At 37.3% G+C, this 12,177-nt stretch overlaps 1 protein-coding gene and 1 non-coding gene across 3 annotated transcripts in view; one reads left to right on the forward strand and one right to left on the reverse strand.

Moving 5' to 3' along the window:
- The window catches only part of MON2 (MON2 homolog, regulator of endosome-to-Golgi trafficking), a 123,326-nt gene that overhangs the window by 107,091 nt on the left and 4,058 nt on the right, over positions 1-12,177 (reverse strand). For both annotated transcript variants that reach the window (XM_061205749.1, XM_061205748.1), the window contains exon 2: positions 1,317-1,380. In XM_061205749.1, coding sequence (XP_061061732.1) covers positions 1,317-1,380 — 64 coding nt within the window. The remainder of the gene's footprint in view (positions 1-1,316; positions 1,381-12,177) is intronic.
- On the forward strand, positions 7,671-7,777 carry LOC133101868 (U6 spliceosomal RNA). Its single transcript, XR_009702755.1, has one exon. It is a non-coding gene; the product is annotated as a U6 spliceosomal RNA (small nuclear RNA).

Raw genomic sequence — 12,177 nt, forward strand, 5'->3', positions numbered from 1 at the left:
CATTATCCAATGCTGTGAATAATGTTATAAAACTCTTCGGTGTTTTGTCAGAATGTTCAAAATCAGAGAAGCTGTGAAAAACAGATGCAACTTAACAGGGCTAACCCTAAGCTGACAAGTGAAATCCACTCTCACCTGTCACCCCTAAACTGCGCCCAAAGTCTTCATTACATTTTGTAATACTCTTTGAAATTCCACCATTTAGGGATTTACTGGTATTATTCTTCTAAAAATGTAAAGAGACTTAAGAGAGTTAAAGAGATTCTTTACTATTTGGACTTTGTGTAAATTAACTTAATAGGACTGCTTTTCTCCTATAACTAGCTGAGACCAATAGCACTACTGGAATTGGAAATGCAGACTGAAGGATCAGGGAAGTAAGCAATGGTTAAATATAAACACTTGGGAGGGAGTAGCTAGTGTCAAAACCTCACGATACCATGGCAGCACACTGCAGCAGGAAGAACATGGGATCTGAACAGCCCGGGATTTGAATCTGATTCCACCACTTACCATGTGACCTTAGGCCAGTAACTTAAATCTTTTTGCATCTCAATTTGCTCTACTATTAAATAAGAATATTTCCCCACAAGGTTGTCATATAAGAAAGAGTGGCCCAAATGCCTCACATGTAACAGATTCTCAAAAAATGCCAGTTTCCTTCTTTTCCATGTTCATTATTGAGGCAAGAAGAGAAAGGCACCAAGGAAAAGGAAGAAGCAGACTGAGTATCAAAAGGGTGCCAGAGAGAAACTCCTGAAAATTCCTCCCTGAAAAGCAGGGTCAGTCAAAAGAATGTTAAGAAAACACTTTTCTCTGCCCCATTCCCATTTTTTCTTCATGACCATGTTGTCTTAGTCTCAGGACTCAAAACTCATATAGTACTACTAAATTTTTAATGCTATATTATGACCTTCTTATATTGTATTAAAGATAAAATAGGTCTTGGAAGGTGGTCTGAGAGCCAAACTTCCATTCAATTCAACAAATATTAATCGAATGTCTCTTATGGGTAAGATGTGTCTTAGGTGATTGATAAGAGGTGGAGGACAATACAAAGATGAGTAAGAAAGATCCTTTCCTTCAAGGAGTTAGTAGTTTTAAGTTTTCTGATTTCAGAGAATCGTACAGCATCCATCTCTGGGAATCCCAATTAGTTCATAAATTACGGACTTTCACACGTTCTTTATCATTATGGATAGCATGTTGGGGCATAAGAAAGAGATGCTATAAAAAAACTTATGGGTTTTAAGATTCTACTTTTACTATTAGTCAAATTTTCATTAATTGTTGAATTTTTAATGCAAAAAAATTACCTGCCAAAATTTCGGTGTTTCGTGCAGCTATTGTTTTAACTTTTATTATTCCTGATTCAGCAGCCTGCAAGAATAAAAATAATTAGAACATAAAACTTACTATCAACATGAATTATCTAGGGAAAAGAAATCATATATGATAAAATCTCAAGCACAGAGTCAGTCGCTATTATTTTTTTATTTTCCAAACTTCAGATACTAAAGCCTAGTAGTGAAACACACATTAAATGGAATAAAATGTGATTAATTTGATTATTCACATGTAAACTCTGCACTACAGCATGTTGCCTTTCTATGCCTTAAAATGCACCTGGAATCCCTAGTCTCTCACGTTTAAATCTTCAGAAAATAAAAAATAATAAACAAAAACAAAGCCTAATGAAAAAATTAGGTTTCTTTTTCCCATTTCACACTTCTCTCTCAACCATAAAAAAAATTGCAAAACACTGCAAAATCAAGTAAAACTGCTTTGAATTAGAAGAGAATGAATAACCAAGAACTCTGTCACTACTTTTAGATTGCGTTTTTTTAAACACCCATTCAGTTTTCATAAGGTGTCTCAATCACTTCAACATAAGTATGTTGAGCTGGCAGTACTTGAAAGTCATATGGCATTTTACACTATGCCACAGAACTGTGGTGTTCAATATGGGAGCCATTTGGCTACATGTGGCTACTAAGCACTTTATATGTGGCTAGCCTGAATTGAGTTGTGTTCTAAGTATAAAATATACACTAGATTTTGAAGACTTAGTATGAAAAAAAGAATGTAAACTATCCCTTAAATATTTACATTGATTAAATGTCGAAATGATATATATACTGGGTTATATATATACTGGTTTGAATATACTGGGTTAAATATATATTATTAAAATTAAATGTCTGTTTCTTTTTACTTTTTTAATGCAATTTAAAATTACGTATATGGATTGCATATTCAGCCCACATTATACTTCTACTGGACACTGCTGACATAAAATATTGATATATAACATCCATTACAGAAACTCAGGACATTTTTACTATCAAGAAATATGCCTATTTTACACTTATACTGATCTCCATACCTCCAAAAATAATAAATACTCATATATGTTCAAGTTTTCCTATTAATTTGCTTGCTACTTGTTCATTGATTTTATCTCCTACTGTTTACTAAGGAACAAGTGGTAGCAGGCTCTAAAGGTTTAAAAATAATTATGGAAGAACCCAGTGTCCTTTGGGTTATTAGGTTGAGGACCAGTGGATTAATGCATAAAACAAATAACACATTGTAGGCTATACGATGTATAGTAGACCTTTGTCATTTTGTTGGCTTCCAAGCACGTGAAGCCCTTGCCTGTGAGCGGAGAACTCAACTTCATGAGTTTTGATGCAAGACAGAGCCTATCTTCCACTATTCAAAATTTAAAATGCCAGATACTTGTTTTCCCACACACCCTAGCAGCCTCTGATTATCCAAATAGGCACACCCGCCAGGAATTTTGAATACAGAGGCTAGTGGCACAGAAAAGCAGAGACAAGATGGAATTCTGTCTGACAACAGCCACAGTGGAGCCAGCATCTAGTTTCCAAGGGCAGTGATGGCAGCAGAACCAGTGGTGGCATGGGGCGGCCAGCACAACCAGCAGTGCAATCTAAGGCACCCAGTCACCGTTCAGCAGAGACAACACTAATGGTCTCACTGGCAATGAGTTTTGCTGTGGTTCTTAGCTCTTCAGCCTCCCTTCGTTCCTGTAATTTCTAAGGCTCGCTCCATCCAGCCTTCTACCAATTCTGTGAGCCCCTCAATGTTTTATCAGTAAACTTAATTTCTGCTTAAATCAGCCCGAGTCAGCTTTCATTGCTCACAGCTAAGAAGCCTAATGGATATACTACAACTTACTCCTACAACTTTAAGAGATGGAAATGTCCCACATTAAATGAACATAGCTACTAGCAGGAAAATACAGTCAAAATAAATTACTCCAGGGAAAAATTATTGATTTTCTGATTATCTGGGGGCAGTGCATATTAGAAACACCAGGAGCTTTAAAAAAAAAAAAAAAAAAGCCTGATGCCCAGGTTGCAACCCATTTCAATTAAATCAGAATGACTACCAGTGGGAGTCAAGCACGGGTATTTTTAAAAATCTTCAGGTGATTCCAATATGCAGCAAAATTTAAGAGGCTGCTGTAATAACATAAGCAAAAGATGATGGTGGATAGGCCTGAGGTGACAGTGACTGAGATGGTAAGGAGTGGTCAGATTCTGGATACACTATGAAGATGTACAAACCATAACAAATTTACTACTATAAAAATTCAGTTAACACCGAAATTATTATGTATACTTTGTTATACTCATACACCATCTCAAACTCTCTTAGGTAATTTTCTTACTGAGCCAACTGAAATTAATCTGTGGTCACTGAGCTTTCTCCCATCATCATTTTCAAATGTTCAAATTCTCCCCCTCCTTACTATGGCCCTATGTACCCTGCATATGCTCAATTCAGTATTTCATTCTATTTCAGTATCAACAGAGACTGATCAAACTAAACCATCATAAATCCCAATGTAATCTGTCCTAACTTCCTGAATTCTAGTCAGTTTCCAAAATCAGTCCTGTGGCATAGTGGATGCTAGATGCAGGTAAAGGATTTCAAATTTGCCAGACACTATTTTGATTTCCTCAGATAAATAAAAACTGACCCATGTATGAATCATAAATAAGTTATAAAAAATATATATTTAACAAATATTTTTATATGTACACACAATAAGGAAAATAATGAGTGCTTTTTCCTTAAGTAGTTCCAAAGTAACAAGTGTTTTAAAAGATATATAACCAGTATTTTCATTCAAAGACTCAAGAAATCACCAAAAGGACTGTTACCTCAGATATAATTAGAACTATCTCACAGCTCCTCATTTTTTACATCCAACTTTCTATTGTCAAACTCTGAAACTGTACCATCTTATTCTCATAGGTACCCTGTGTTGCTGGAAAGTTTCACTATCAATGTTTATTGACAACACTTGTATATCACGGTCCCCCTAGTCACTGCAGTGCTACTTGATACCTCAGCCTAGCCTACATCTTTAAGTGTCCTGTATAAATGCAAGTATTCAGCCCAGATTTCCTTCTATTTATCAGAGACTGTCTGTGTGAAGAAGAGTCTTTAACTTCTTGCTTTAAAAGTAACCCCTACTCTGATTAGATACTTATATATCCATAGGGGAACTACTCAATTTTTTTTTATATAAATTTTATTTATTTTATTTTTGGCTGCATTGGGTCTTCGTTCCTGCGCGCAGGCTTTTCTCTGGTTGTGGCGAGCAGGGGTTACTCTTTGTTGCGGTGCGCAGGCTTCTCATTGCGGTGGCTTCTCTTGTTGCAGAGCATGGGCTCTACGCATGCAGGTTTCAGTAGTTGTGGCACACGGGCTCAGTAGTCGTGGCTCGTGGGCTCTAGAGCACAAGCTCAGTAGTTGTGGTGCACGGGCTTAGTTGCTCCACGGCATGTGGGATCTTCCCAGACCAGGGCTCGAACCCGTGTTCCCTGCATTGGCAGGTGGATTCTTAACCACTGCGCCACCAGGGAAGCCCCTCAATTGTAAATATAGTTATTTTTTTCCTGAACTGGCCCTTATGGAAAAAAAAAAAAGTGCCAGTTCTGTAGACTTGAATAGGGATGATATAAGTTATGGTGGGTAACCTAAAATCTCTATTCCTGAGGGCAATCTATGAGTTGGGAAACAAAACCAGAAGTATTAAATACACTGCAGCATTTAATATTTGTTAATCTTAAAATTAATGTCTCTCAAGAAATATTTTTTTTCTCTTTCTCAAAATTCTTTGCTTACCCAAATAGACACACCCACCAGGGACTCTGAATATGGAAGCTAGCAGTATAGAAAAGCAGAGACAAGAGAGAATGCTGACTCCTCTTTCAAGAGCACACAGAATATCCTTGGCCTCACTTCTCAATAAACTCTTCCTGGGCAATCTCAATCCTATGGTTTCAATTACTTTCTAAAGGCTGAAGAATCCTAAATTATATTCCTGTCCCTTAACTGTCTCCTAAACTATAGGATTTATTAACCTATATATTTTAAAGGCACCTTAAATTCCAAATATTCAAAACGGATGCTATTATCTCTCACACACACACCCCCAACTTCCACTTCAGCCCCAGAAAAACCTGTTTCTTCTTCCTATCATCTTTATTTTTCCGAACAGCAGCAGCACCCATCCAGTCACTGACCAGAAACCTGGGGCTTCTCCCTCATCCCACAAATATAATCAGCCACGAAGGCTATGTAGCGAACATCTCTTATACTCTTTTTTCTTCTCAAATGCCACTTCTACATCTTAGTTCAAACTTCTCATTATCAACCTAAACTAAGAGACTTCTCTACTTCAAATCTTGTCCTCCACCCATCCACTGTCTCAACTCTTCAATGGTCCCCCAGAACCCACCTCTACTACTGTTTCTCAAAACTGAGTAGTCTAAGGACATCTTTTAAAAGTAAAAAAAAAAAAATCTCATGGACCTATCCAGTCACTGACAAATTTAAGTATTTATAAATAAAATTAGGAATAAACTTATTTTTATAGTTCTTAAATTACAAAGCCAACACATTCACAATAAAGTGAACACTAAGTTAATGTGACAAATAAAGCTTTGCTGAAATTAAACCACTGCTAACAACATGAAGATAGTGCAGATTTTTCTGATTTTGGCACTCCGGTAGTACCATGAGCAGTGACAGAAATAATTTTTTCCACCACCTTCTTCCTATGGCAAGTATCAAAAAGCCCTTCCATCTTTGTGGGCTGTCTATGGTTTGTACCTATGGTTGATCCCATTCCTCCTATGACATGTCTGTTTCTCTACTCTAGCTGTAAGCCCCATGAGGAAAAGAAATATATTTCATTCATCTCCCCATATTACTAATGCCTATCACAGTGCCTAGCATACAGGGGCTATGTAATAAACATTTCTAAATAAACAAATGAAAAGTTCTAAACAGAGGGAGGGACTTTACTGCCCACTCACTGAAAAATAAAAATACGGAGGAAATTTGATGCAGAGATTCACAACGTCATCAGGACTGCAGTTTCACGTCTCTACCATTCTCTTGGTTCTGTCCTGTTCCCTGGGTAGGTTCATCCTCAGGCTGCTCCCAACCTTGGCAATAAAATTAGTTCCAGCCATTCTACACCTCACAACTTCATATGACACTATCCAGAAAGAGACAAAAGGTCTCTTCCAGTAGCTCTTGAGGAAGAGATAGGAAGCTTTCCCTTTCCAGGATCACTCACTGGCATTATGTGACTTGGGCAGAAATAGAGGTGGGGATAGGGAGGGTTAAATTAGATTAAACTAATCAAGGTATCCTGGAGCAAGGAATGAGATTAATTCACCTAAATTCAAAGGGTTGAAAATGAAGGACGAGTGCAGCCTACCACTGAAAGAAGCAAGAGGGAATGAATGCTAGGAAGGGAATTAGCAAATGTCCACTACTAGAATCACATACAAATTTACAATAATAATAATACTGCTTCTCTTCACCAAAGCTTCTATGTTGTATTTTAAAAAACAAAACAAAAACCATATTTATTTTTTATAACATCTATGAGAGTAGAGCCTCAAAATTAGAACAAATTTACCAAAGCTCCAAATTAATTATTCACAGGATGTAGCATGAAACAAGAGCTAAAGAAGAAATGTGAAATTCAAGTTAATGGCAAGTTAAGGAGAATAATGTACTCAAAAGATACTAGGGAGGTATGAAGCTGCCTGTAGATTTATGATTTCAGATGTCAGGTAAAATCGAAAGACCTAAAGTCAAGTCCTCACTTGGGAATACCTAATAGATCTAGAACACTCCCTAGAGGACAATATGCTCATTAAACAATTACTACATTGAAACCAATAAGATTTTCTTCTGTAACATGTAATTAGTCTAAAATCCCAAAGCTCTGAAAAATATATACCTATATGGCATCCTATTCAAAACCTCTGGACTAAAAAATAAAAACAAAACAAAACAAACAAAGAAAAACCTCTGGCTTCTAGGAAACAAATTTCCTTTAAGATACATATCAAATGAAAGACTGAAGTGCAGATTACATGTGGATAGCTAAAAATATATATGTGGTATGCCTACATATATGGTATCCCTTTTTTTTCCTTCTTTAAAAATTTAATCTCCAACAAGTATCTAATTAGCACCTCTCAGATATACAAACGCTTTGAACTATGATGGACAGAAGGATAAACAAAGATGCAAAACTGACCCTTAAGGAGCAATTTAGAAAAGAAAATACCATAGCAGAAGGTAAAAACATACGAGTTATAAGGGTGCTCGCTTCGGCAGCACATATACTAAAATTGGAACGATACAGAGAAGATTAGCATGGCCCCTGCGCAAGGGTGACATGCAAATTTGTGAAGCATTCCATATATTTAAAGATGTTAAAAAAAAAAAAGTTATAAGGAAATAACTTATAAAGTAAGCTTAAATGAAAGTTAAGAAAGCAGAGGAAAACATATTAGCTTGAAAAGTCTGGGCTGGAGCTGCACAACTGTTCTTGCCCCAGCAACCAGCTAGTACATGGCACACAGCCGGTGTTCAAAAATTATCTCAGGAACAAATGAACGAATATATGAATGAGTGAATGAGGGAAGAAATGAGAACATTATCTGTAAAGTTGGTTCATTCAGGCAACAAATAAATAAGCAACATGGGTTAAATTAAAGGTAGAATTTTAACTTTAAAAAAATGGAGGGGCTTCCCTGGTGGCGCAGTGGTTGAGAATCTGCCTGCCAGCGCAGGGGTAAACGGGTTCGAGCCCTGGTCTGGGAAGATCCCACATGCCGCGGAGCAACTGGGCCCGTGAGCCACAACTACTGAGCCTGAGCGTCTGGAGCCTATGCTCCGCAACAAGAGAGGCCACGACAGTGAGAGGCCCGCGCACCGCGATGAAGAATGGCCCCCGCTTGCCGCAACTAGAGAAAGCCCTTGCACAGAAACGAAGACCCAACACAGCCAAAAATAAATAAATAAAATTAAAAAAAAAAAAAAATGGAAGGAGGTGATTCCAGGACACCAAAAGGAACCTCAAAAGCCACAGCATGGAAGAGGGAAGGAGTATTTGGAGAATGGGCATATTTGGCATATGAAGAGAATATGGGCATATTTGGAGAATGAAGAGCAGGCAATAGAGTTTGGCTGAATTATAAACACATTTGAGGAAAAACTGAGGGTGATGAAAGAAGGTTGGGAAGATCAAGAAGGTCTTAAATGCTATGCTGAGGAGTTCCATAAGTACAGAGTAGCCACTGAGAGTTTCTGACCTGTTCAGGTACATTAATCCGGTGGTAACATACAGAATGGTCTTTTGTGCCATTAATGCACATCAAAGCTCAGTCATAAGATTGAAACCTGGAGCTAGAATAATAGCTAAGAAAATAGAAAAGAGGTGAGATATGTTAGAAATTACAGAGCTGTAAGGAACATCTGACAATGAATACAATGTAAAGAGAGTTGAGGGAGAGAAGACAGCCACATATAACTAAGGTAAGCAACAGTGATAAATACCATTGACAGAATAAGTGAAATGTGGGGACAGGACAAGTTTTAAGAAAAGTAAGTTCAATTACCAGAAGTTCTATCTGAAGTATGTGAAAGATACTCTGGTAGATGTGTTTAACAGATAGCTGGAAACACAGGTCTAAGCTCAGTAAAGAGAGCAGAGTTAATGAAGTAGACTTAGAAGTCATCAGCACTGTAGTAAGGCCGGAAGCAATGGGAGTAGATGAGAGTGCAAAGGAGATGAGCACAGAGAAAGAAGAGGTCTCAAGACAGAACTTGGGATACACCTATATGTAAAGAAAAAGAGAAGGAATACTGAGAGAGGGAGGAGAAATAGGAAAGTAGAGTGTTACAAAAGTCAAAATGAAAATGACAAATAGCAACAAATAGCCATGTTGCAATACAGTCAATGGATGCAACATTCCTAACCTAGTGGAAAGACAATATTTTACTCAACTCTTGAGTTAACTTCAAGAAGATAAAGGCAGTTTCTCATTGATTTTTGTATTTCCTGCCATGATTTACACTTAAGAAACTAACTTCTATTAAATGATAAGAGTAATAGCAAAACCCTCTATCTTCTACATGGTTAAAAATAAGCTACACTTCCATAAAAGAAAAAAGGAGGAAAATATTTCCATTTTTGGAGACTGTCTTCCTTTTTGGTTTATTAGCCTGAAACAATGTCTTTTATTTCTTCTATGTCACCAAAGCACAATGCTAAGAAGATAATACATTCTTTTTTGACTAAACTATGTTTTCATTGACCTTTAATCTCTATTCATTTTCATGAAAGTAAAAATACAATGGTCAAAATCTTAGTAAAAAATAAGCTATGTATGCTTTACACTTTAACAATAAATTTCAGTGGCTATGGTACTAACTTTCATAAATATATAAAACATGTTACAGACTAATCAAAAGCTTTTTAAAAAGCTCTCATTGTAAAATGCTCTTAGAATACTGCAATAAGCTTGTAAAATTTTCCTAGACGTCCTGGTGAAAATGTCACTGCTTATATTACTCTTGAAGTTAACATCTAAAATATTTATCAGAAGAAAATGAATTTAATAGACCCTAGGAATCTAATGTACCTTTTCTGGAATAAAGTCAACAGCAGCATAAAAAAAAGAGCAGAGTCAAAATCTAAGATCACTAGCATGTCTACATAACTATGTAAAATTGCATTATACAGGAAAGTAAGTCTTGACCAAAATAATTTATAACTCCTTACCACACTTGTCATACTGTTCTGACTAGTGTTGACACGTTTTTTGAATAAATTGTGAAAACTAATTTATTTCAGTGTATAAAACATGGATTTATTCTTTATGCTAATGAGGGAAAGAACACAACTGGCTGTATCATGAGCAAATTTCTCTGACCAACGTCAACAGGAAGAAAACTATAGTACATTATAGGATACTAAACAAAAACAGCTCCCAATTAAGCATGTATACATGATCCAGCCCTCATTCTTCACTGTCATAATGTCCTGAAAATGAGAGCTTCACCCTAGCGGAAGAGCCAGCTGACTTGGGCCTCAGTCCCCAAATAGCTGGTTGAAGGGAAAATCCTGTCATGGTAAGTAGAGGGTATCTCTCTCACCAAGGGTCCCCGCTCAGCCAGCTAATGCATAAAAACACCAGACACTGAGGAACTCTACCACAGGAACCTTTGCTTTTATAGGCAAAAATCCCTGCCAACCAAAACTTAAATGTATAAGAAGAAACAAAGTACATAGCCTGGGAAGACTACTTGTACTTTATTATATGCACCCTTACTGATTCCACTTCATTTAAAAAGAGAGAGAAAAAAAACCATCCTCAACCCTAATTCTGACCACCTCAAGTCAAATGACCTTCATTCCCTTTCCTCTTCTATCACCCACTCCCTGGACTTCATCATCCTCTAGTGCAGCACCACTTGGCAATCTGAAATCCAATATCTCCCCTTCTGTCCCTTTTGTCCTTATCCTTCTAGCTCTCTCACTCCCAACACCACTGCTCTTGGATTAAAGTGTTCCAATTCAATTAAATTGCTGCTACTCCCTTAACCTTTCCATCTTCCAATCAATCAAAGTTGTCTTGGATTGCCTTCTTTGGGAATCCAACCTAGATCTCATGATCCATCATCATTTCAACCACTTTTCCTGCGAAGACTCGTAAGTGTTCCAAGTCAATTTCTCCTTCACTTCTACAAAGTGATCCACTGCTCCCCTCAAACTTCCTACCTATCACTATTTCCACCACAAACTACTCCTAGCAACAAGCTTGTTTCCTATCTTACCAAGAAAACAGAGGCCATAGGTCAAACTGTCCACAACTTCCGATCCCTCCATTATGCCCCTCGTTCAAATTTATTACATTCAAACCATTTTTTTCTTTTACCCTTCTTCTGTCAGAAGATAATGTGTCCCTTCTCTGATTGAAAGCCAGTTCATACACTTAAGCCCTTGAAACTCCAGCTTTCTCAGGGACCTTGCTCTAGCCAAGTATTCCCTTTCTCTCCCATATCTCTAACCTTAGTCACCCCAGCTGCCTCTTTCCCTTTAATGCTGTTATTTCCCAAAGTTCCTCCTGATATTCTCGTTCTATACACTCTTCCTGGACCATTTTATCTACTCTTATGGTTTCTACTAACATGTATAACTGATACTCCTAAATCTAAAATTCTAGACTTCCCTCTTAAGTGCCAAACCATCATTTTCAAACACCTACTGATCATTTCCACTTGGATGTCACACATAAATCTTAAACTTAATATTCATGACTACTCATTTTCTCCAAAAACATTTTCTCCTCTTAGTGATTTACCCAGTTTCCCAAGCCAGAAACCTGGGAGGCATCACAGATTTCGCTTTCTACATTATAAAAAGGTGACTGTGCCCTGGTAATTTTACCTGCTAAATCTCTCTAATCCATACTCTCTCTTTCACCCACGTCTACCACAATGCAAGCAACTTTCTGTCTACCCCTACTGCTACCTCAATGCAGACAATCATCTCTATAAAATTTGCTCTCTATGCCTCAATCTCAATCCCCTCTAATTCTTCCCTGCAGTACTGTTACTGCAATGGTACTGAATATAAATTTGACATTACTCCCTCTCTTAAAAAGCCTTAATGGCTTCCAATCACCTTCAGCATGAAATTTCTTTTACGTGGAATACAAACATGTGCTACTTCCTCTGCCTAGAATGACCCCCTTCTTCTGTTGGCTGGCTTCTACTCATCCTATAAAGACTCAGCTCAGGAATTACAAACTCGCTCTG

Source organism: Eubalaena glacialis, chromosome 11 (assembly GCF_028564815.1).
Source record: "Eubalaena glacialis isolate mEubGla1 chromosome 11, mEubGla1.1.hap2.+ XY, whole genome shotgun sequence".
NCBI classification, from domain to species: Eukaryota; Metazoa; Chordata; class Mammalia; order Artiodactyla; family Balaenidae; genus Eubalaena; species Eubalaena glacialis.